Source organism: Impatiens glandulifera, chromosome 1 (assembly GCF_907164915.1).
Source record: "Impatiens glandulifera chromosome 1, dImpGla2.1, whole genome shotgun sequence".
NCBI lineage: Eukaryota > Viridiplantae > Streptophyta > Magnoliopsida > Ericales > Balsaminaceae > Impatiens > Impatiens glandulifera.
Genome location: NC_061862.1, coordinates 74032022 through 74056054, shown reverse-complemented (window position 1 = coordinate 74056054; position 24033 = coordinate 74032022). Strand labels below are relative to the sequence as shown.

General features: G+C 35.4%; 1 protein-coding gene across 1 annotated transcript; it reads right to left on the bottom strand.

The window, feature by feature from the left end:
• Positions 1-16435: 16435 nt before the first annotated feature.
• Positions 16436-20415, bottom strand: LOC124921535 (protein HEADING DATE 3A-like). The gene is made up of 4 exons (XM_047462206.1): positions 20214-20415; positions 20063-20124; positions 16796-16836; positions 16436-16718 (listed from the first exon to the last, which is right to left on the bottom strand). Exons 1-4 carry the CDS (start codon positions 20409-20411, stop codon positions 16495-16497), a joined length of 525 nt encoding a protein of 174 aa, XP_047318162.1. The 5' UTR covers positions 20412-20415; the 3' UTR covers positions 16436-16494.
• Positions 20416-24033: the final 3618 nt, after the last annotated feature.

Sequence of the window (24033 nt, the reverse complement as noted above, 5' to 3'; positions counted from 1 at the left end):
ATCTCCTTCAGCCTTCTGAAACTTTGTTCATCGGTTAGGCCCGGTAACATGTGTTTGAAGAATTTGTCGCATCAGTACTCGTGCCATTCCCGGTATACTGCGGCAGACGCTTGAACTCGCAGTTCGATTTCCTCCAGGATTCTGCGCACTATAATTTCGGCCATCTTCTGGTCGTTGTCAGCGGTAGCCTCTTCCTCCCCACGACTGTCTGTACCGGCATCGGTGTTTTCAAGGCTTGCAGCCGCACCGGTATTGCCAGGACTTGTAGCCGATTGTTCCTCTTCATTCGGTCCTTCTTTATCAGATGGGATGTCATCGGTTTTCTGTGATCCGGTTCGGTCAGATGTGGAAGCCGAGTCTTCCTCATCTTGCGTTTGCGGTTCCGTGAATACTATCTTTTCCTTATCCTTGCTTCCGGACTTGTCTTTTGGCGGAGTCGGTGTCTTGGTTGTAGATTTCTTCTTTCGGCCTCCTATGGAACCGGGGGCCGGCTGCTTCCTTTCCAGGAATTGTTTGGATCTTATGATTTTGTTTGAGGGGAAAAGAACACCAGGACTGGTGTTAATGTTGTTATGCAACATGATCTTGCCAAGTGGGATGGCGTATCCCCATGACCGGGCGGAATTCGGTTTCACCATGTCTTTCATATTTTTGAAAATCTCCTTCGCCCATTTGACGTTCGTACCCTCCAGCAAACCGATAAGCATCTCGATTTTGGCCTTGGTGAGGTTGTCGTAATTTCCACCTCTCGCTTGAACCGACTTTGTGAAGATGTCACAAAGCGGTATGTATTCTGGTCTTAATGTCGATTTCTTACCGGATACTTTCACTGGTTCCCCGGTTGCAGAGAGAATCTGACAGGCCGCCTCGAATGTTGCTGGGGCTAGCTCCATCGAAGCGTTTCGGCCATCTGTTGGAAGGCGTAGGATCTCCGCAACCGATTCTTCGGTTATCTCGAATTGTTTACCGCCAACAGTTGCGGTTATTCTGTCGCCAGAGAGAGATGCGGTTTTGAAGAATTCTTCAACCGCTTCTCTGTAGAGAACAAAGGGACCGCCTAGAAAATACTCGAGTCCGGCTTCGGAAATCTGGGTAATAACCTCCTTTGCCGCAAGCGAGCCCTTTCGTCGGATTTCCTTAAAATCCACCTGAATGATGTGTTTGAATAAAGCCGAAGCACGACCCATTGTTGGTGATTAAGAGAGCTTGAGAGAGCAAGAGAATGACCGGTGTGAGAGGGTTTAATAACTTAGAGAGAGAAAGTTGTTTCGCGTAAGAAGAAAATGAAATGACCAAGGGCCCTTTTTATAGGCGCGGTCTGGGAGCCCAACCGTCCCATCAATTTTTGGCAGGACTTTTCCCTCCAAGCCAAAAAGGCGGCAAACCGTGGGCGGGAATCTAAGAGGCGGGAATCAATGGGCGGTAAACCAAAAGTCGGCAAACTATGGGCGCCAAATCAGAGGCGGGAAATTTTGAGCGGGAGCACTTTGGGCGGGAAATTTCCCTCCAAACTTTTCGATTTAGATTTTGATGACGCAATCCCCCTTTTTGAAACCGTATTATGAAGTGGTTTGTGAACCGCAGTGATGCGGTGTTTTGTCTATCGATATAACTGGTTATTTAGAAGAATGTCCTGAATTGTTTACAACTCTTGATTAAGCGGTTCTTTTTGATATCGTCCATAACCGCGAGGATGCGGTTTCTTTGATATTGACCGAATATTTCAATGAAAACGAAGTTACTTGATAATATTAACCGGTTACTTAAATAGATGTTCTGAATTGTTATTTGGACCCGGTTATTTACATTGAAATAAAGTTTCATTGAATGAAGAGGTACAAGATAGATACCGATATATTGATCGGTTTGGAAATAGATATACATAAGAGATAAAGATAGCTTATGTGATAACGACTTTTGAAAGCTTTTCTTCCACTCCATCTATGTCAAGGATGTTTGAGGGAAATGCCGGTGTGCCCGGTCCAAATTCTGGGCGGTACTTGAGAATGATCCGACTGATATGAGGAGCATAACCGAGACCTTTCTTGGTTAGCACCATGGTTTCCAGGTTCTGAAAAATGACCGTTGACCAATTGATGGCCGTGTTGCTAACAATATAGGTCATCATGTCGAATGTTTTCTTGGAGTAACGCTGATTCGGGGATTGACAAATGATAGAGCGGGTTACAATCTCAAGAAGGAGTTGGATGTGGTGAGCAAGGAGGGTTTTTAACCCATGGTTTTCCACCGGAACAGCGGTTCCAGAGAAGAATATTGAGTGATCGGTTGCTGCACTTCCCACCCGGGTTGGGAAGTCGGAGAACCCTTCTGTGGGAAGATTGAACATCTGGGCAAATTCGGCTTCATCCAGCCAGAAAGTATGGTCTCTCACCGTGGAGATGATATAGTTTCCTCTGATGCAAGCACTTCTGAGGAAAGTTTTGAATCTTCAATAAGTATGGGACCAGATTCTTCGAGAAAGGTTCGAAGACCGTTGTCAATGAGAGATTCAAACATAACCTCATTTGTTTCTATGTCCCAATGTTCCATACATGAATCGAAGTTGATGCTCAAGAAGTTTCCCAGAGTTCTGCTCGGCATGGTTCAAACTTTGCTATTAGAGAGAGAAGGAGTTTAAGAGATTTATGATTTGAGATGTGTTAAATTGATTAGGGAAGGTTTCTTTATATAGATCCGGTTTTGGAGGGAAAACATCAACATTGAATGTCAGTTTTGTCTTATTGGAGAAGAGAATATTTATGTTTCCAAAGTGTGTTGGGAAGAGGTTGCTTTTGACTAATTGCGGAGCTCGAGGTAGGATTTAGTTGAAAAGTAACCAAGTTAGTTGGGTGTTGATTACTCATGTAGTTGGGGTTACCTCATTAATTTAATGTTACTTTTCATTAATGATCCTTGCAACAACACACTGAAAAGTAACCGATAGAAACCGAAGATAACTTAGACTAAACCGAAGAAAACATAGATAAAACCAAAATGATCATAAGGAGGTTGAACAAAGATACACCCGGTGCGTGCAACAAAATGACCGGGTGTAGGAGGGAGTGATCTAATATCCGCTTGAGTTGGTGTGACCGTTGGAGTGGATGTGACGGTTCCTTCTCTTCCACGCCTTCTCAAACCGCTCATAGAACGAGTCGGTTATTTCCTTGGTTAGCACTTGAGCTTGGTTCAGCCCTTCCCCGGGGCATGTTGGAACTCCAAGCTCCAGAAGTAGACAGCTGATTTGAGGAATGATACCGACTGTTTTAACGCCAATCATCCAGACTATGACGTCGAACAGTACCCTCGACCAATTGACCGGTGTTCCAGTAGTTATAGCAGCCATCATGTTGAAGGCAGCGGTGCAGTAAGTGTTGGTCACATCCCTTCCCAGGATGCCTCGACCGACTACGTCATTGAGAAGCTGGTATTCAGCTTTCAATAGTGACTTAGCACCGTGGTCATCCACTGGATGGCTTGACCAGGAAAAAGCTAAGGAGATCTCGGCTTTTAGTTCAGCCGGTATGTTGAGGTCGGTTAGCCCCTGCTTTGGTAGGTTAAAGCATCTGTCAAAGTCATTTTCTGTGAAGTCAAAAACGATTCCTCCAACCTTTGACTGGATGTGAGTGTCAAAGTGAGGAGTTCCACGAAAAACCCGGCGTTATAAAAGAACTCCAGGACAGACTCAGAATAGATGACATGTTTGTCATCTAGGAAGTGTTGGAGACCAGTATCTTCAAGTAATTTGATCATCTTGAAGATCTCATAGTGCTCAGTGCTTTGAGCAGAGTTGAAATCCACTTGAAGGATGTTTGGGAACTGAGACATCTTGTCTTAGTGAGAGAAAGAGTTATGCAGCTTGTGATTGTTTTGTTTAAGGTTTGTTCAACTTATATACTAGTGGAGAGAGAAGCCTATTATCCAGATATCACAGGTGATAATGTCTATTAACCATAGGATAAAGAGTTTTGCATGAAATAGGCATGTCTACAGCCTAGGGTGTTGGTCATAGACATGGACCATGAAAGATATCAGATCTTCACGTCTTTTTAGGTGCGACCATTTTACTTTGAAAAGGCAATGTTTCAGAATAGATAAGTTTAAACACAGGTAATTATTCCACTTTTGTTTGAAATTCAAATAATCTAAGATAAACTATTTCCGAACCGGTCAGTTATCAGTTGTTCGTCCCGATGTGGTTACTTGGTGCGTGCACTAAGTAACCGGTCGGTTTACTCTGTCTGATAGACCAGGCGGTTCTTCCATAGATACCTTGAAAATTTGAAGTCCAACAGTTTAGGAGGAACTACCGGTTTTGTCTGTCCGAACTGATTTCCTTTAAGCATTCTTAGGGATGATCTGAGTAATATCGGTTAAACCGAGTGTAAGTCTGAATTGAGAGAACTTAGCTTCTTGTAGAGGCTTGGTGAAGATATCGGCTACTTGTTGATCTGTCGGTACGTATTCCAGCGGATATGCTTCAGCATGACATGTTCCCGAATGAAGTGGTGCCTTATGTCCATGTGCTTTGTTCTAGAGTGTAGAACCGGATTGTAGGTGATTGCTATGGCACTTGTATTATCACAGAAGATCGGAGACTCTTCGGCTATGACACTGAAGTCCTTCAGTTGCAGTTGGATCCAAAGAAGTTGTGAACAACAGCTTCCGGCCGCCAGGTATTCAGCTTCTGCGGTTGATGTGGCCACTGATGTCTGTTTTTTGCTATGCCATGAAACAAGCCGGTCACCTAGGAATTGACATGTTTCGCTGGTGCTTTTTCTATCAATCTTGCAACCTGCATAGTCTGCATCTGAATAACTCGTTAGGTTAAAAGATGAATCCTTTGGATACCACAGGCCGACATCAGGTGTTCCCTTTAGGTATTTCAATATTCGCTTTGCGGCTGTGTAGTGGGATTGTTTTGGATTGGCTTGGAATCTTCCACACACACCGACTGCAAATAGAATATCCTGTCTACTCGCTGTTACGTATAGGAGAGAACCGATGATGCCCCGGTAAGCGGTCAGGTCTACTGATTGACCCTCATCATCTTTGTCCAATTTGACCGATGAGCTCATTGGAGTAGCCGCTGAGGAGCATGTATCCATCCCAAATTTCTTTAGAAGCTCCTTGGTGTACTTGGGTTGGCTTATGAAAGTTCCTTCTTCGAGTTGCTTAACCTGAAGACCTAGGAAGAAGCTTAATTCCCCCATCATTCTCATTTCAAACTTGTTAGTCATCAGGGTTGAGAATTTATCACATAGCTTAGGATCGGTTGAACCGAAGATGATATTATCTACATAGATTTGAACAAGTAGGATATGTTCCTTCTTCTCAAATTTAAATAACGTTTTATCCACCGAACCGATGGTGAAATCGTGTTTTAACAAAAATGCGGTTAGTGTGTCATACCAGGCTCTAGGTGCTTGCTTTAGACCGTATAAAGCTTTGTTTAACCGGTATACATGGTTAGGTAGTTCGGCATTTTTGAAACCGGGTGGTTGTTCAACATACACCTCTTCACGTAGGTCACCATTCAAAAATACACTTTTAACATCCATTTGGAAAACCTTAAAGTTTTTGAATGCAGCAAAAGCTAGAAAAATCCTAATAGCTTCAATCCTAGCTACAGGGGCAAATGACTCTTCAAAATCAATGCCTGCTTCATGTTTGTAACCTTGTGCCACTAATCTGGCTTTGTTCCTCGTGACCAAACCGTCTTCATTGAGTTTATTTCTAAATACCCATCTTGTTCCTATGACCGGTTGGTCTTTCGGTCTAGGGACTAGGTACCAGACTTTATTACTCTCAAACTGATTTAGCTCTTCTTGCATTCCCAAGATCCAATCCGGATCTGACAATGCTTCATCTATTCTTTTCGGCTCAATCTGGGATATAAAGGCGGAATTAAAGTATTCCTCCAGAATTTGACGCCTAGTTCGAACAGGTTCTGAAGGGTCACCTATAATTTGCTCAAGAGGATGTTTAGTGTTCCTTTTGAAATTCGGTTTAGGGATGTCTACCAAATTACCGTTTGTTTGATCAAGGCTAGATATATCGGTAGGCTGAACAGGATTGTCAGACCGACCGACTTCCTCGGTTTGGACCGGGGTGTCAGCTTCCTGTCGTAGGACAGCTTGATCCGGCTGGGTTTCAATATTACCCATTTGTTCATGGACAAACCGCCTGAAGACCGGAAACTCATCTTCACTATCAGAATGGATATTGTTATTTCCCAGTCTGTTGTGTAGATCAAAGCCTGATGCAGTATTACTTTCAACTGATTCATCGAAAACAACATGAAGTGATTCCTCCACGGTTAAGGTTCTATTGTTATACACTCTATATGCCTTACTCACCGCTGAGTAACCTAACATGATCCCAGTATCGGTTTTTGCATCAAAAGCTGAAAGATAGGTTTTACCATTTATATGTATGTAGCATTTACAACCGAAAATTTTAAGGTACTTAAGGTTGGGAACCCTGTTAAAATAAACCTCATACGGTGTTTTGTTGTGAAATTTGTTAATCAGAGACCGGTTTTGTGTATAACATGCAGTGTTGATAGCCTCAGCCTAAAATTTCTAAGCAATGCCCGAATCGGCTATCATGGACCGTGCGGCTTCCTTGAGAGTCTGGTTTCTTCTCTCGGCCAGGCCATTTTGTTGAGGAGTCCTAGCACTAGACAACTCGTGTCTAATACCGGATTCATCAAGAAATGCGGTTAAAGTACTGTTGGTAAATTCGGTACCTCTATCACTTCTAATACTATTAATGCGAGTTGATTTTTCATTTTGCAAACGTTTAAGTAGTGTGATCAAGTTTGATGCGGTTTCACGTTTGGATTGTAGGAATATTACCCATGTAAATCTAGAGTAGTCATCAATAACTACCATGGTGTAAAGCATACCTCCTAGGCTAATGACCTGAATCGGTCCAAATAAATCCATGTGAAGAAGATCTAAGCATCGGTTAGATTGAATGTTTCCTTTACTCTTAAAGGTTGACCTAGTTTGTTTACCCATTTGACATGCTGAACAAACCTTATCCTTGTTAAATACTATGTCAGGAATTCCGTCGACTAACTTTTTACCGCGAATATAGTTTAAGGTTTTCATGTTCAGATGGTTTAATCTCTTATGCCATAACCAGGTTTGATCAGTCTTAGCTATCATGCATACAGGATATTCTACTTTAGTTTTCCAATCTACCTTGTAAATATTTCCTAGCCTATTTCCGGTTAGTAGTATGATACCTTGAGAGTTCTTAACTAAGCATGCATGTTTAAGAAATTCTACCGTGTATCCAGCATCACACATTTGACTAATACTTAGTAGGTTAAAACGTAGGTTTTCAACTAGGAGTACATTATCAATTGTCAGGTTACCATGGACAATCTTACCCTTGCCCACAGTTCTACCTTTTGAGTTGTCACCGAAAGTGATTAGTGCACCGGTTTCTATTCTGATGTCGGTTAGCAGGTTGTTGTTCCCGGTCATATTCTTGGAGCAACCGCTATTCAAGTACCATTCAAAGTTTCCTAGCCGTTTCTTTAAATCCTGCAAAATATACATATTTACAACTATTTGGTACCCACCTTTACTTGGGTCCACATGCGATTAGTCCCTTGGGCATCCAGACTTTGATAAACCAGACAACTTTCTTTGCTAAGGTCTTAACCGTCTTTTTGGCACTCGGTTTTGGATACTTAGGTTTTTCTACGAAGGCTTTAAATGATGGTGATCTGTGGTTTGTCCTATGCGGTTGAGGATTGGCTTTCCTATTTTTGAGCAGGTCGGCTTTCCTTTTCTCAGGGTCAAGCCACTTCTCAGAGTCGGTTGGACCTACATAGGTTAGTTTTTCTGCCGTATAGTATGCGGTCAATTCCTCTTCAGCGGTTAAGGAGCTTTTAATGAAACTTATAAGAAGAAGGTCACCCTTTGTAAACCTTACTTTGTTTACAGGTTTTTGGTTTTTGGATCTATCATTTTTGTAACCTAAACCGAACATGCAAAAAGGGTGTCTGTTATAACTACACATCTTCTTTACCATGTCACTAGATCTCTTATATGCGGCCATTTTATACTGGAGGCGGGCATTTTCCTCTCCGGTCAGTTCTCGAGCTGGATCACTAGACTGTTCGGTCTTGAGTGGTGATTCAGGTGCTAACTCGGTTTCTAAGGTAGGGGTTTCATCAGGTTTTATGATCTCTGGTTCGGTTAAAGCAGGTATTTCTGGTTCTATCAGAATGGGTATTATAGGGTCGGTTCTAAAGTTGAGTTGCTTAGGTAGCATGGCTAGTAGGTTCTTATACTCTTCTACCATATCATTCAATGCATTATATAACTCAGCTTTAGTAAATTCTTCACAAGGAGAGTCAAATACCTGTTTCTCATTTGCCATGAGGCATGTGAGTTCATCATCACTGTCACTGTGAGCCCATAAGCTTCCTCCATCATAGGCTATCAGTGCTTTCTGAACCTCACTTCCTTCACCGGTTTGTTGGTAGTTATTTCGGTTGTCCGGTTTCCGGTCATCCCTCCTCGGTTTTCTGCATTCCCACTTGAAATGTCCCAAACAGTTACAATTATAGCATCTTACATTGGATTTATCACCATAGTTGTAGTTTGTCGGTTGGCTTCTTTTCATGAACCTCCCAAACTTCTGTGCAAGCATTGCCATGGCATCCTCGGTGAACTGTTCGACGGTTCTGATCTGTGCAGGTGCAGCCGGTTCTGTGGATGTGATCAGTGCTCTGGTTGAGGTTGAGGCCGAAACCTCTTCTTCAGTCCTAGATCTCATTTCGAACTCATATGCCTTAAGATCTTCGAATACATCATGTAACATCATCTTACTTAGGCAGTTTGATTCCCTCATCACCATTGTCTTTATATCCCACGCACTTGGAAGAGATCTTAACGCTTTCATGATGACCTCCTTGTTATCATACTTCTTGCCAAGAGTTGCTAGCTCGTCTAACACACCAGTGAACTGGTCACTATACTCCCTCATTGTTTCTTCCGGTTTCATCTTGATGCTTTCAAACTTCTAAGTAGCTACCATTACCTTGTTTTCCTTGGTTCTTTCATTTCCCTCATAGATCTGAATAACCGTGTCCCATGTTTCCTTTGCGGTTTTGCAGTCTCTGATCTTGCAGTACGTGTTTCTGTCCACACTGTTGGAGATCCGGTTTCTGGCATGGTTATCCAGGTTATTTCTTCTTCTGTCTTCAGCTGTCCATTCCTTCCTGTCCTTGTCAATGATTATCGGTCCTTCGGCCAGAATGAACTGCATCTCATCATCCATGGTGATTAAGTGTAGATGCATGCGTGCCTTCCAGTTGGCAAAGTCATCACCTTCTAGCATTGGTGGCCTATCGAAAGACATACTTGCTTGAGTATTGAAACTAACTGCTCTGATACCAATTGTTAGGATCTAGGTCGCGGCTGGAGGACCGGGGTTGGGCCGGTTAGCACGTTTCACTCAAAGGGTGGTGATTAATCCGGTTAGAGATTAACACCGGGGTTTCAATACTACACAAACTGTCACAAACCCTTGAACCAGGTTCAAGCGCGGAAGAGGTTTGTTTCAGGTTGAAGCAACACACTTACAAGATAGGCAGAACCGGATTTAAATAGGATAGGTTTGGAGTTTGCTGGGTCGGTTTTTGGGATTCAGATATTCGGTTTAGGTAGAGTTGAATAGGTTATAGCGGTGTAAATGGGTTAGTGCAAATCGGTTAGAATGTAGAACCGGCAGAAAGTAAATAACAAGACAGGTTTTTATGGATGTTCGGAGATAGAACTCCTACGTCACCCCTTCCTCTCGAAACCGCGAGAAGGATATTCACTAAGGAATACAAATACAATCCGATCGAGACTTATTTCCTGCTCGATAACACTCGTACAATTTTAACCGAAATTGTAGAATTACACTTCAACTTAGCACTTAAGCTTTCTAGAGATAGAACACACTCTTATCACTTGTAAATTAATTGTTCACTGTGTCCCGCATTTACTCCTCTTCAGCTCCTCCTTTTATAGGTGAAATGTGCCAACGGTCACATTTCATTTCCTTGAATTTGATTGGTTGAGAAGAGATTCAGTGATTCAGACCTGGCAGTCAACTGTTCAGACCTGGCGGTCAACTTTTCAGACCTGGCGGTCAACTTTTCAGACCTGGCGGTCTGTTCTTCCAGTATGTAGGACAAACCGGCTAGGTTTGTCTTTTACTCAAAGTGGTAACTTTCGGTTAGACAGTTGTTTGTACTTGGAAGATTTCCTTTCTGATTTATCTTGAAGTGGAAAGATCTTGTAGGACGGTTTTCTGCAGCCTGCAGACTTTCCTCGGACTTGTATGGATATGGCAATGTTCAGTCTGTTCCTTTGGTATCGTTTTCAACAGATACCCGAAGTATCTTCTTATGATGGTCGGTCATTTGACTTAGCCTGATGACTTTCGGTTATTGACCGGCTGTCTGGTGTTTCCAGCCTTCTTTTGAGTGGTCATGTTTCAAGTCGGTTTGATAACTTGACCGGTTGAGCTTCTTAACCGGTTCATTGGTCTGACCGGTTGGTTTCCTCAAACCGGTTGGGTACTTTGACTGGTCCGGTTCTTTGTTCCTGCATGGAAGGTTTATTTGTGTTAAGTTCTGTGAACCGGTCTAATTTTATCTAACAAAGGTTCATTTTCTTAATTCGTTTTTTAGCTATAATTCTTTTATCTAAGAGCTTGAGTAGTTTCACAAAGCTCACGGGAACATGTTTATCATCATCTTAAGTGATCAATCGACCTAGATAATGATCAATTTGTTCAAAACAGTTTGTGATAAAAAAAAATTGGGTTTTCAATTTTAAAACTGTTTTGAAGTGTAAGGAGATATCCAATAACTTTCTTATACTACGTATACTTGATTGGTACCAAAACAAGAACACTAGCTAGCTGTTGGTTTTGACCAATTCAAGAACTCAAAATTTTTATTTTGTTTTGAAATTTTTGATTTTGATTAAACATGACCAGGATGGATCAAACATGATCCAAATAATTTCCCAACATAATTACAATCATGTTGGGAAGTTTTTTGGACCATGATTCGACATAATTAACCCAATAATAGCAAATCCGTTTTTTATGCTGAAAATTCAAATTTGAGTTTTTATTATTTAGATCGATTGATCGGTTCTATCATATCCAGATATTTCCTAAATGGTCATAAGAATGATTTTCATCCATAAAACACTATGAACAACAAATATACAAGTTTTTACAATTTGGAATATAAAAATTTTCAAATTTAAACTGTATATGTATGAATTAGAGGGTGATTGGAATCATATGAGGGATTGGAGAACACTCCTTGAACCTTAAGGAAGTTGTTGGGATGCCTTGATCAAAGATTTAAGGTCTAAACGAATTTTCGAAAATCAAAAAATTTTGAGCTTCAATGGTGGATTTCTGAAATCTTCCGATTTGAAGAAGGATTCCATGCCTTCGGATTTACTTAGGGAAGCTATTTATAGCATTCATAAGTCGGATGGTGGCTTAAAGTGTCATTAATCGGCCAAAAGTCATTTGGCTGAAGTCACCGAAATATGGATGATTCATCCATATTTTGATAGGTAGGAATGATCATCATTGTAGGGTGATCATTTCAGGCTTTAAATGAGCCGAAATAGTGGACTATCGACCGAGTTCCAACTTGGAAAAATCATTCACGGATCTTCAAACTTATCTACTCGGCGTAACACGAAGAAGATAGTGGCGCATGAAACAACATTGTTACATGCATTTTATCGCGTTCCATCAACGTTCCATTGGAGACCGAGCGATCCGTTATCTTTCCAGCTAACGGTCGTCTGCTGATTCGCTGCATCGTGAGTGCGCGCTTCCTCCGCTACAACGGTTTGTGTGGGCGCGCCTAGAGCTTTGAATGAGGAGCCAACGTCCATCCAATGGATGCGTTTCTCGATGTAGCCAATTCTTCTATTTTCGACTATACTCGATTACCGATTTCTTTTTATTTTAAAACCTTAAGGGTTTGTTTGAAATTGATTTTTCTTTCACCTTTTTGGTTTTAATTTTGATCTTTTTAAATACTCAAAATATTAAAATAAATATGGCAATTAATTTACCAATTTTTTATTTATTTTTAGGGTTAAATAAATAATTATTTTTAGATGAAATGGATACAACAATTCATTCTAAATTATTTATTTTTGTTCCTTAATTTTTCTAACATTATTTTAAGATAAACGAGTACAACATTTATCTCAAATAATTTTATTTTTATTATTTTGGCCCTAACCCTTAATTAATTTGATTAATTAGTACAATAATTAATCCTAATTAATTGTTTTAAATAGGTTTATGGCTATGAAGTTAATTATTTTGATCTTATTTATTTAAAAACAAGTTAAAATAATTATTTTAATATTATAAATTGGGATGTAGATTTTTAGTGCTTACAAAGATAGTTAGAAAATATTGAAAAGATATATAATTGAATTATTTTGTTTTGACATTATTCCAAAACTAGTAGTTTGCAAATTAATTTGTTCAAGCAGAAGTATGTAGTTCAAGTTGGTTTAGTATATAAAAATTAAGGCAAGATGGGTAAAAATTGTTTTGCTAGAATAAAGAGATGTTGATAAATACCTAATTATTTGTTATGACGTAGATGATGAAAGTTTATATTGGGTCTTCTCGGCTTTAGATCAATATCTTATTTTGAGGAAGTGGACAATGGATGTTAGACTTGGGTGTCCTCAATTTTTTTACAGATATATGATTTTGAAAAAGTAGATGATGGGAGTTCGTCTTGGGTCTTCTTAGTTATCGATCAGTTTCTTATTTTAAGGAAGCAGATGATGGATGTTTGTCTTGGTGTACTCGATTTTCGATAGATATCTAATTTTGAAGAAGTAGACGAGGGAAGTTCATTTTAGATATTCTCGGTTATCGATCAGTATCTTATTTTGAGGAAGTAGACGATGGATGTATGTCTTGGGTGTCTTCGATTTTCAATAGATATCTAATTTTGAAGAAGTAAACGATGGAGGTTCGTCTTGGGTCTTCTCGTCTTTTGATTAGTATCTTATTTTTGAAGAAGTGGCAATGGAAGTTCGTTTTGTGTGTCATCGGTTTACGATAGATATATTGTTTTTAAAAGGAATGAGACAAAGAGAGGGAGGAGAATCAAGACGAATAAAAGTTTTATGAAGAACATCTTTTTTTTCTCAACTACTTTCTTTTCAATTTCTAGATACCTAAGTTTAGGTATTTCTATAATTGGTGAAGATACATTATATATGTATATTTCATCTTTCATGATGATATTGTTCTTGAGAATTTATGTAATCTATCATAATGTAAATTCTAGAGACACGAACAAGAGAAAAGGAGGGAGACGAATCAAGACTAAGACAGTGTTAGGAAGAAAAAAAATCATTTTTCTTCAACTATTTTCTCTTATCTAACTAGATACATAGGGCTATATATTTCCACTATTGGTGATGATACATTTTATATGTATGTACTATCTTTATTGATGTTGTTTTTGAAAGTTTATGTAATCCATTAGCAAATAAATCTTAATTTGCAAAAATAATTTGTGTAACTCATTATATGTGATATAATAGATGATTTAAGTGGCTTAAGAGTTCCGTGGTTTTACTCTTGTCGAAAGGGTTTTCCACGCTAAAGTTCGATATGGAGTTGTACATTGAAAGTAACATAATCGAGTAAAGAGAAGTTGTTATCAAGAAAGTGACTATGTTGTGGATATGCAGACAGTTCTTAGATTTTGGAATTATGGAGATTTTGTTTGTTAACAAAGCAAATAATGGAAGACAAGAGGGAGATATCTTGTAAATTAAGGTGGAGTGTTGAGAACGGATTTATAATATTCTAATTATGGTATATTTATGGTACACAATCTTTGTACAAGGAAAAAGTATATTAAACATGACGAAACTATATTTTTTCTGTATAATTTTGACATTAGAAATTAAGATTAACACAAAAGGAAATTATATCTCTTATTATGAAAATACAATTATAAAAATATGGTAAGAATATTTTGGAAGCTCTATGAGAGTTTTGGACAAGATAGTAAGATTGACATAATTGTGTGTCGAATTATCTCTCTATCTTCCTTGGAAGGAAATATGGAAATTTAAAAAATTCGGAGAATTGAATGTTATCAGTAGCAAACCTATGAGACTAATTGATTTGTTAATTGATTGAAGATTTATTTTTGGCTGTCAAATCAATTATAATTCATATAATTTTCTGTTTAAATCATTTTTTTTTGCTGCAAATGTAATTTTCATTATTTAACACTAGACTTCTTATGCAAAGATTACAAGCAATACAATTCTTTACATATTTTTTCTCTCAAATTTCTACATCATATCAATGCGGGTTTTCCATCTTGAAGAAACTGATTCACTGTTTTTCGATGTCTCCTCCAATGGTGTAAATAGTCATTGGAGGAGAACTCAAATAATTCTATAATCTCATATTTTTCAAAAATTATTTATCACAAATTCCAATGCGTTTTTTTTCTCTTTTTCTTTGAAAGTTTCGTCGTTTTGAAATTGCACTTCAGTCGAATCTGTATCGAGCATCGTCTTCGTGTTTCGACAGATTTCATCCAATATTTCATCTGTCCAAAAATTATCATTTTTCACTCCAAGAGTTGCAAGAGCCAAGTGCCAAAAGCCACTCCTCTAACTAATTGAATCATGGATTAGAATAAGTCAAATTGAAAAAAAATCTTCAACATTTCCATCTCCTCATCAAAAACTTCTCCACTCTCATAGTTACCCAAGCCTTTCCTATTATGCGGTTAACATTCTCATCAAAGCTCTTCCCAAGTCGATTTGAGGAAGTATGTGGTAAGTTAGGCAATCTAAATATCTACTACCCAACTTGAGGGGAGTGTAGAATTAGCTCTCTATCTTCCTTAGAAGGAAATATGGAAAATCAAACAATTCTGAGAATAGAATGTTATCAGTAGAAAACCTATTGAACTAATTGATTTGCTAATTGATTGAAGATTTGTTGTTGGTTGTGAAATCAATTATCATTCATATAGGATTTTCTGTTTAAATCATTCTCTTTCCTGCAAATATAATTTTCATTATTTAACGTTAGACTTCTTATGTAAATAATACAAACAATACAATTCTTTACATATTTTCTCTCTCAAATTTCTACATTGTGACTTATTTAAATGTGCAGTCGGACACCTTAGAAAGTCAAGCCTTTGCTTTGAGAGTATATATTCCATGTGTGTTATATGAACATGAATTGTGAGAGAAATATTGTAATACTCCGGTAAAAAATTTATAATAAATTTGAGAATTTGATGTGATTCGAAAGTAGATTTATGCCTGTTTTGGTCGAACCATTATAAATTTTGTGTCTATGTTATTTAGTTGTTTTTTTCATTTTTGGTAATTTTTCAATGTTATTATTCTTGTATTAATGGATACATAATCTCTTGTCTTCCCAATGATGAATGTGGTTGAAAGATTATTTTAACAATGATCAAAGAAAGGATGTGAGCACTAAAAGAAAGAATTTAGAATAGCAGAATGATGATTTCATTACACATGATAATCTTTCTTTAGAATAATCGATTAAATATTTTGTTGACTTGATTTTGAACAAAACCACGTATAACCTATAATTGTTCTTTTCATTTTTGGAGTAGTGTCACATCTTTTTAGCTTGTAACTTTTGAGTATAATTAATCATGAGCAATTAATTCTATATTTAAATATTTATAAAATTTAATTTATATTTTAGAAAGATCAATTAGGCCTTATTCGGTTGAGTGTTAAAAAATAAGAAAAAATAATGGAACTTTATTTAATCCAGACTTTCATCAATCAATTGCATTACTCAAATTAATAAAAATAAAATATGAAAATAATTTTTATTTTAAAATAAAAATTATCATTATATATATATATATATATATATATATATATATATATATATATATATATATATATATATATATATTAATACATTTTAGGACTTTATATAAAAATAAAAATAAAAAAATTTCAAAACTTCTCAACTCAAAGCCCAACAATGTTTTTTAAATTCTTTTTTTATTGCTTGTTATGCCTCTATTGCCTTTTGATCCAATGGAATTTTAAGTTAGCAATGATGTCATGCATTTCACAAAATATATGTTATCTTGATGGACTCAATTGATTGAGTTGTGATATTTGATGAAATATTTATTATAACATGAATATTGTTGACATTAAATATAATAATAATAAAATCGTTCTCATAAAACCTGATAGAGATGCACCATTTTTTTATATTTTATTATAACTAACTAAGGCACCAACATAAGCCTATAATATCAGCACACTCTCATTTATTTTGAAGACAGTAAAGTTATCTATGGATATTTATATTATATTATATATATGATCTTTTAATTGCTCAACGACACATATCCTTAATTGATCACGCCCTTCGGCCACCAGATCCACTTTCCCTTTGGCAGTTGAAGTAAACTGCGGCTACAGGGAGGCCGAGATTGTAGAGCTCAGCAAAATCCCGAGTGTTAAAGTTATGGCGCCATCCAGGAGCGTAAACCGTGTGCCTTCCTAGCTGCTGGAAAAGTATGAATGCGAAACGGTGAATTCCCATTGTCGGGTGTGGACTCTCGTAGCAAACCATCTCTTGTCCTACATATGACCAAAAAATATTTATACAAACAAATATTGGGCATATGATTATTAGGACGAGATTTAAATTAACTAACCGAAACTCACTCCTGTGGTAGCTGGGATATCAGTGACCAACCTATAATAATTAATGACAAAGAAGACGTACAAATTTATTTTCGAAACTACTAAAGATTACTTGATTTGTCTTGTATACATTTTTCACAAGAAAATACAAATGTTATCATACTATAAGAATCACATCAAGTGAAAATTAAAATATTAATAAGTATAATAATTGGTGGGAGCTAGGGAATGTTCCTTAAGTTATAAAACAAGTGGGACCATCATTAGAAATTGATAAAGTTTTTGACCTTGTTAGATTAATTGTTTTTTTATATTCAATATAACCGCATTATTTTATTAACTTTTATCGTCTCATTAAATTAATTAATTTAAATATAATTAATTAAAAAAATAATAATTTATTTTATCATTATATTCATATCCTAAATTATTTTACATAAAAATACCTACTCAATTCATCACCTTTCAATATTTTTTAAATAATAAAAATTATTAAAAACAATTCCTATCCGAACAAGCACCTTAATTAAGTCCATGAAGACAGTATTATTCATCCAAAAACAAAATATGAAAGAAAAGAAAGATGTTTACCAATTAAGTATTAAGTTCATTCCTTGTCTACACTAAAAGCTTTGCACAATGCATTATACTAGTTAAAAGATAATATAATCTTTTACCAACATATTTATTTATGGACTTTATGCTTTTCAAAATCAAGACACAAACTCATTATATATTTAATAAGTATAATAGCGATAAATGTGATATGAACTTACCGAGTAATCACAACACATGTGTTAAAGTCACACCATAAATCAATTAAAAAATAAAGGCGAGTGATAATTAACTTAAACTTATAAATGTTATAGAATCCTTATCATCATAATCTAACAATAGTAAGTTGATAAAATTGGTTGATAGTTAATTTTTTAGAATAATTATGACCTATTTAGTAATCTATTACTCATGTCAATTATATCAATTGATATATTTGCATGCAAATTAAAGATATTTAAATCTTACTATTAAACAAGTTATGAGGTTTGTAATGCACTAAAATAAATCAAAAATAAAAATTCCTCTTATAAAGATAGTTAAAATAGAAAGAATGTTTTAATCTAGTACTTCAAACAATTAACTTCCACCATTGTGTTAACATTGTGTTGCAGGTTTAAAATGTATTTGATTTAGAATGGCTATAGGTTTAAAATCATTCTTTTGACAAAAGAATGATTCCCCCCAGATTGGGGCGGCCCGAGCCTGGGTAGCATTACCTTGGGAGGGCCGGCCTCAAGAGTCACCATAAAGAATTGCTATATATAGGTTTCATGATAGAATATACCTATCCTAACTATCAATCTCAATCCAAATGGCTTAGAGGAAGACCACTCATATATGGATAAAGAATAAGCAAAGAGACATAGGCTACAGGGTGGGGACCCTGGGGGGGGGGGGGGGACTGATCCTCTTATTCACACAGCTATGAATCAACATTATCATTCTCTTTCAAAAGATAAAAGGTGCCCACCCAATTCTATATAGATTTTGATGATATTTTTATTCGGGTTATTCAATAGTAACTTAAATATTCTCATTACTAATTTTAGGTGATATATATATATAAATGACCATGACCTTTTAATTTAACTTATTATTCGATGAATTAATATAATAACTTAGTGGTAATCGTGATTTGAAACCACTAGATCATTTGGAGTATAATATTTCATTTTAGTCATACTTTTTCATATTAAATTTAAACAAAATCACCTTCCTCTTTATTTTACAATTTTTTATCTTATTATAATGATAATATGTGACAACATATATTTACTTTTAAAAAGATAGAAAGATTGTAGAAAAATATATTACTTTCTAAAATCAATTCATAATTTAATTAATTGAACTAAAATATATATTTCTAAAATATTGTGATCCATGTAGCTTGTGATGAGGGAAATACGAATCTTATTTGCAATTAAAATGGAACAAAAATAAACACTTTCAAGAATTTATATTAAACTACAGATTGCACTTTAATAATTAAAGATATAAAGTGAATAATCCTAATAATAAATAATGTGGAACTCATCCCCTGGTATAATATAAGTTAATTAGTGATAAAAGAGTTACATGTTTTGAGTTAAATTCTCACTATGATTACTTTAAATTGAAATAAGGTTATTATTATATTATTATGTACATATTTTTTTTAAAAAAACTAAGAATTAAAACTATAAAAATGTCATAATTAGCTCCACTAACATTAATTAATTAATAAATACATAACATTAAAATATGAATAGCATTTAATTTCTGAATGTTATTTACCTTTATTTAAATAAGAAAAATAAATAAATATTTATCTTCAAGTACATTAATTGTTTTTAATTGGTTTTAAAAAAATATTATGTAATTGAATATTTTATACTTTCAATAAAAATAAAAATAAAATAAGAAGGAATATTATTTTTATAATAATAATTTGAATTATTATATGTTTTAAATAAAATCTTATAAGATAAAAACAAGTGGAATATTTGAGTATAGTAAGAGTAGGGCCATAGAACATTGTCAGTACACAATATGCTGAACAACATCATGGTTTTATATTCTTCTGAAAACATATAAATGAGTCATAGGTTGAAATTATTAAATCATTTAAAAAACTTTATGCATCTTTTCATTATTATTAAGTATTAACATTTAGAAAGACTTGGATAACAGGTTAATTCTCCTTCACTCAAAATAATATATATATAATTATTATATATTTAAATAATCGGAATCTAAGTCTAACTTGTTTAGTGTATATTTTAATAAGATCTGAGTTAATATATTTTCCCACTATATATTAACATTTGTAATATACTATATTTTTATATAATTGACTTATATTATTTTTAGTAAAATTTTATATTGTATTGATATACGTATTTAAAAAATATATATATATAGAATACTTTACTTAGTAATTAAGTGAAATAATGATAAAATACTATTTAATTATAAAAATATTGTTTTTAAACCCTATTAAATATTTAACAAAGATAAAGAGACAAAAACACTAATTTTGTTATTGTTTTCTTCCCCTTTACTTTATTTAATAGTGTTCGGACAGAAATTCCTAAGTCATAGCTTAGAAAGGAAACCAGAAATGGAACTTATAACCGTATCTAGAAATTAGGCTAGAGCTACCATCCTCTATTTTCCGATTGGCTTTCTCGGGTTAATATTTGCTGGAACAAAAGAAATTAAACAGAGAGAAGTGACAATACCAATGTAAGTACTCCCTAAGGGTTGGGTTACTTGGGCTAGGAGCATCAGGATCCACCATAACCTTTAAACACATGTCAACAATATTTTGCATATATTAGAATCTGAATAATTCCTGGTCTAAATAAAACGAACAAGAAGAAAAAAGCTTACGAGAGTGAAAAAAGTCCTAAGATCTTGACCACCAATGTCAACCCTAGGCTGGTTGATAATTTGGGAGGGTCTAAACTCGCACCCATTTGTGACTTCCCTCATGTTATAAGTAACCCGAAGCTCGATGGACCTAACAAAAGGGTCCAACACATCGCCCACAACTCTCCCAACGACAAGAGGATTGATGTCCCTTCGCATGTCTAAAAATAGAGAGAAAAAGATATTTGTTTTTTGTGTAGTTGTTTTTATAGAAGTGTAATAGTTCAAGGGAAGCTGTTCTAAGTATATATATACAAGTATGTGCATCTATATTTCTATTTTAGGTGACTATAACAATACTATTCTCTTCTAGCTATGCCTTTCATTGGCTAGTGGCTACTTTAAATATTCTTCTGTACGTGCAAAGTATTCTCATCCCCCATTGCCTTACCTTTTGTAACCTCAGCTCGAATCCAAATACTTTTTTAAATTATCGTCGTTGTTTAGGTTTTTTCCTTTTTTGTTTAATTATTTATGTGGCTTGAATGAAAAATAGAGAATAGGGAGAAAAATGGGACACCTCTCCACTGTACCTGGTGTTGGGGAGGATCTTTCTTGCTCAACATTTCCCCTATCTTGCAGTTGTGACTCTTCGATCAGTAACAGTTGCACAACAAGTTTGGGATTTTTCTTCAACACCCTTGAATGACCATTAGTGCTCCTCCATTTTCTTCACCAAAATGCTTGTCCTCGTCTTTACGTTTATGTTTTATGCTTAAAAAAATATTGTGTTTTTGAAAATAAAACCATATTTCTTTTTCTTATTGTGTTAAGCTTGTGTTCTAACATGTATACATATGTTGGTACATCTTTATTGACAAAACACTAAGTTGATTTATATATTTTTTTTTTTGGGAAACAAGCCTAAATAAACAAATCGTGTAAGTGAAAGAAAACTTGAGTTGAATACATACCGTCTCCAAGTTTTTTCTTTAATTTTTCCCTCAACATTATTCTCCGAGTTTTTTCTTTCAGTTAATTCGATTGTCAATAATCGAATTCGTTAATAGCTCCCTCAGATTGACCGAAGAAGAAACGATTTTTGATTTAGGGATCGATTCATTAATAGGAGAAGACATTTTCTTTTGACAAATCCCTAACACTACAAGTGCACAACAACATTCTTTACATTGCAAATTTGAATAACAACCAACCAACCAAATGCAAATTTGCAATAACGCGTGCAATACTGGTTCCCATAATCCGTAAAACATATACTAATCATGGTTAGTATAATTTTCCAACAATATTTACATTAATATTTTTATTAAAAGCCTCATGTTTTTGCAATAATTTCTTCAATAACTTCGTTAATATATACATTATTAAAATTAGTACGTATTAACATTTCCAAATATTTCCGCACTTGTATATGCAATACATTCCAAATTTTATTCAAATACTTAATATTTGAAAATGATGTCATACAATTTGCGATAATTTATGCAATATTTTCTTCAATATATTTGATAATATATACATATGATTAATTAGCATTGATATTTGCAAATATATCTGCACTCGTTTTGCAATACTCAATTAAATTTATATTCAAATGATGAATATTTAAAAACGATCCAATAAAATTTGCGATAGTTTATGCAATCATTTCTTCAATATCTTCAATAATTGGTATATATATACTATTAGAGTATTTAGCTAATTAACTTAGTATAATTAGCCAACGATTATAAAACTACCAGATTTAAATATTTATTTAAGTAATAAAAAGGAATAAATTGTTAGAATATAATTTATGAAATGATTTTGATAATGAATGGAAGATAAAATTAAGTTCAGTTAAATATAAGTTAAATATATATATATATATATATATTTATATATATATAATTGCTAACTCATATCAAGTATATAGTAATTGTTTAAAGATAACAACAATATGTTGTAGTATAGGGGTAAGTACTTCCGCCCACACGGGTGACCATGGTTTAAATCTCACCAAGAACTCCTTGTTTTTTATCGGAAGCTTGTGATTTGACACAAATAATAATTTGAGTTTTATTATTTCAGGAAAGCTGCGCGCATCCGGCTGAGAAAAATACCGAAATTACCACGTAGGCGCATCCGACATTATAAAAAAACCGGAAGCACTCCAAAATACCAAAATTGCCACATAGGCAAAGTCGATAGTTTGCAAAGGCGTATTCGGTGGTTTGCGTGACCGGTCGGTTATTTGGACTTCGACACTTAATGAGGCGTATCCGGTTATTTGGACTTCGGCATTTAATGAGGCGTATCCGGTTATTTGCACTTCAGTATTTAATGAGGCGTATTCGGTTATTTGGACTTCGGCATTTAATGAGGCGTATCTGGTTATTTGGACTTCAACATTTAATGAAGCGCGACCGATCGGTTATTTATTCCGGTATTAAATGTCTTCGACATTTAATAGGCGCTTCAGTGTTAAATGACATCGGTATTAAATGTCTCCGGTACTTTCTCAAATCGATAATGTGGATAAGAACTTCTCAATATTTGATCAATCTCATCTCCAAATTAAGCATTCGTCATGGGTAGTTTGGGAAAACAACATATCACCAATTTGGGATGGGCAGTCTGTCAACACATTAGAGACAGACCTAAAGAAGACTATCATATACCAAAATTATTCAAATTCTCTACAATGAACGCTCCTAGTATAACAGGCTCCATTAATGAATTATTGGCTACTATCATAAAAATACAGATAGGATTAAATGAGGATATTTTCTGATGTACTTTTCTGGAATTCAACCAATCAAGTTAGGACTGGTGTCTTCTTAAACAAATATGTCTGTTATACGACCTTTGTTGTGCTTTGGAAATAAAACAAGATAAAAGGAAGAACAGACAAACAGGAGAATTGAGGATCTGGGCTCTCTTGCTAATAAAACTCTCTACATATATATTCAAGCTCTTGTCTTAGCATATTTCTATGAGAGAGTGTTTTCATATCGAAAATCATTGTATCACTTTTCCATCATTGTGAGTTCTTTGTAAGTTTATAGAGTGTCTATCAACAAGTGTTGTGTGTTAAGAGTTCGAAAACAAGCAGTAACTAAGTCCTGGTTGTTCGACTGAGTTGTACAAGTGTGTTGTATTTTTTTTTTAGAACGCTGGGTTCCGCTTCTCCTATGGAGTGCGACTAATCCCCGTGGCTTAAGTAAATAACCCGTAAACATACTTAACCATTTAACCAGGTGCAGAACTTACCGCCTGACGGGCTCGAACCTAGGACCTCATGGAGGCTTGGGGGATATCTACATCTTGTTTCCTCTAGGCTAGAAGAGGGGATAAGTGTGTTGTATTTAACCAAATCGTCTAGTGAATATTCTTCCCAAGGTTGAGAAGAATATCCTTCTCGAGGTCGAGAAGAAGGGGTGACGTAGGAGAGTTTACTCTAAACATCCATAAACATCTCTTGTGTCATGTCTTCTTTACTTTCGGAATCTTCCAACCATTTATTTGTTGCTTCAATTCGAAACAAATACTTCCGCACTTGAACTCGGTTCAAGAGTTTGTGATGATTTGTGAAGAATAGAAACTGATAATCAACCTATAAAAGGGTTATTATCAAACGAAGTTTGTGTAAGCGTTTAACTTTGTGAGACCCCATCAACGAGCCCCCCATGTTCTGCATTGAAGAATATGTTGATTGAAATATTCACATGGAGGTGCATCTAGCCTCACAAGACGACGAAATGTGGTATGTTATCACTGATCGCCCGATAAAAATTGAGAAGCCAAAATGCAAATGAACGACTGAAGATAAGAATATGAA

Bases quoted from the DNA above. Each gene is read 5' to 3' on its own strand.
- LOC124921535 (XM_047462206.1), bottom strand. From the start codon at position 20,411: ATGCGAAGGGACATCAATCCTCTTGTCGTTGGGAGAGTTGTGGGCGAT. The intron at 20,125-20,213 runs GTAAGCTTTTTT...ATGTGTTTAAAG, and splicing joins TTAGGACTTTTTTCACTCTC to GTTATGGTGGATCCTGATGC. The intron at 16,837-20,062 runs GTATTGTCACTT...TAATTATTATAG, and splicing joins CTTAGGGAGTACTTACATTG to GTTGGTCACTGATATCCCAG.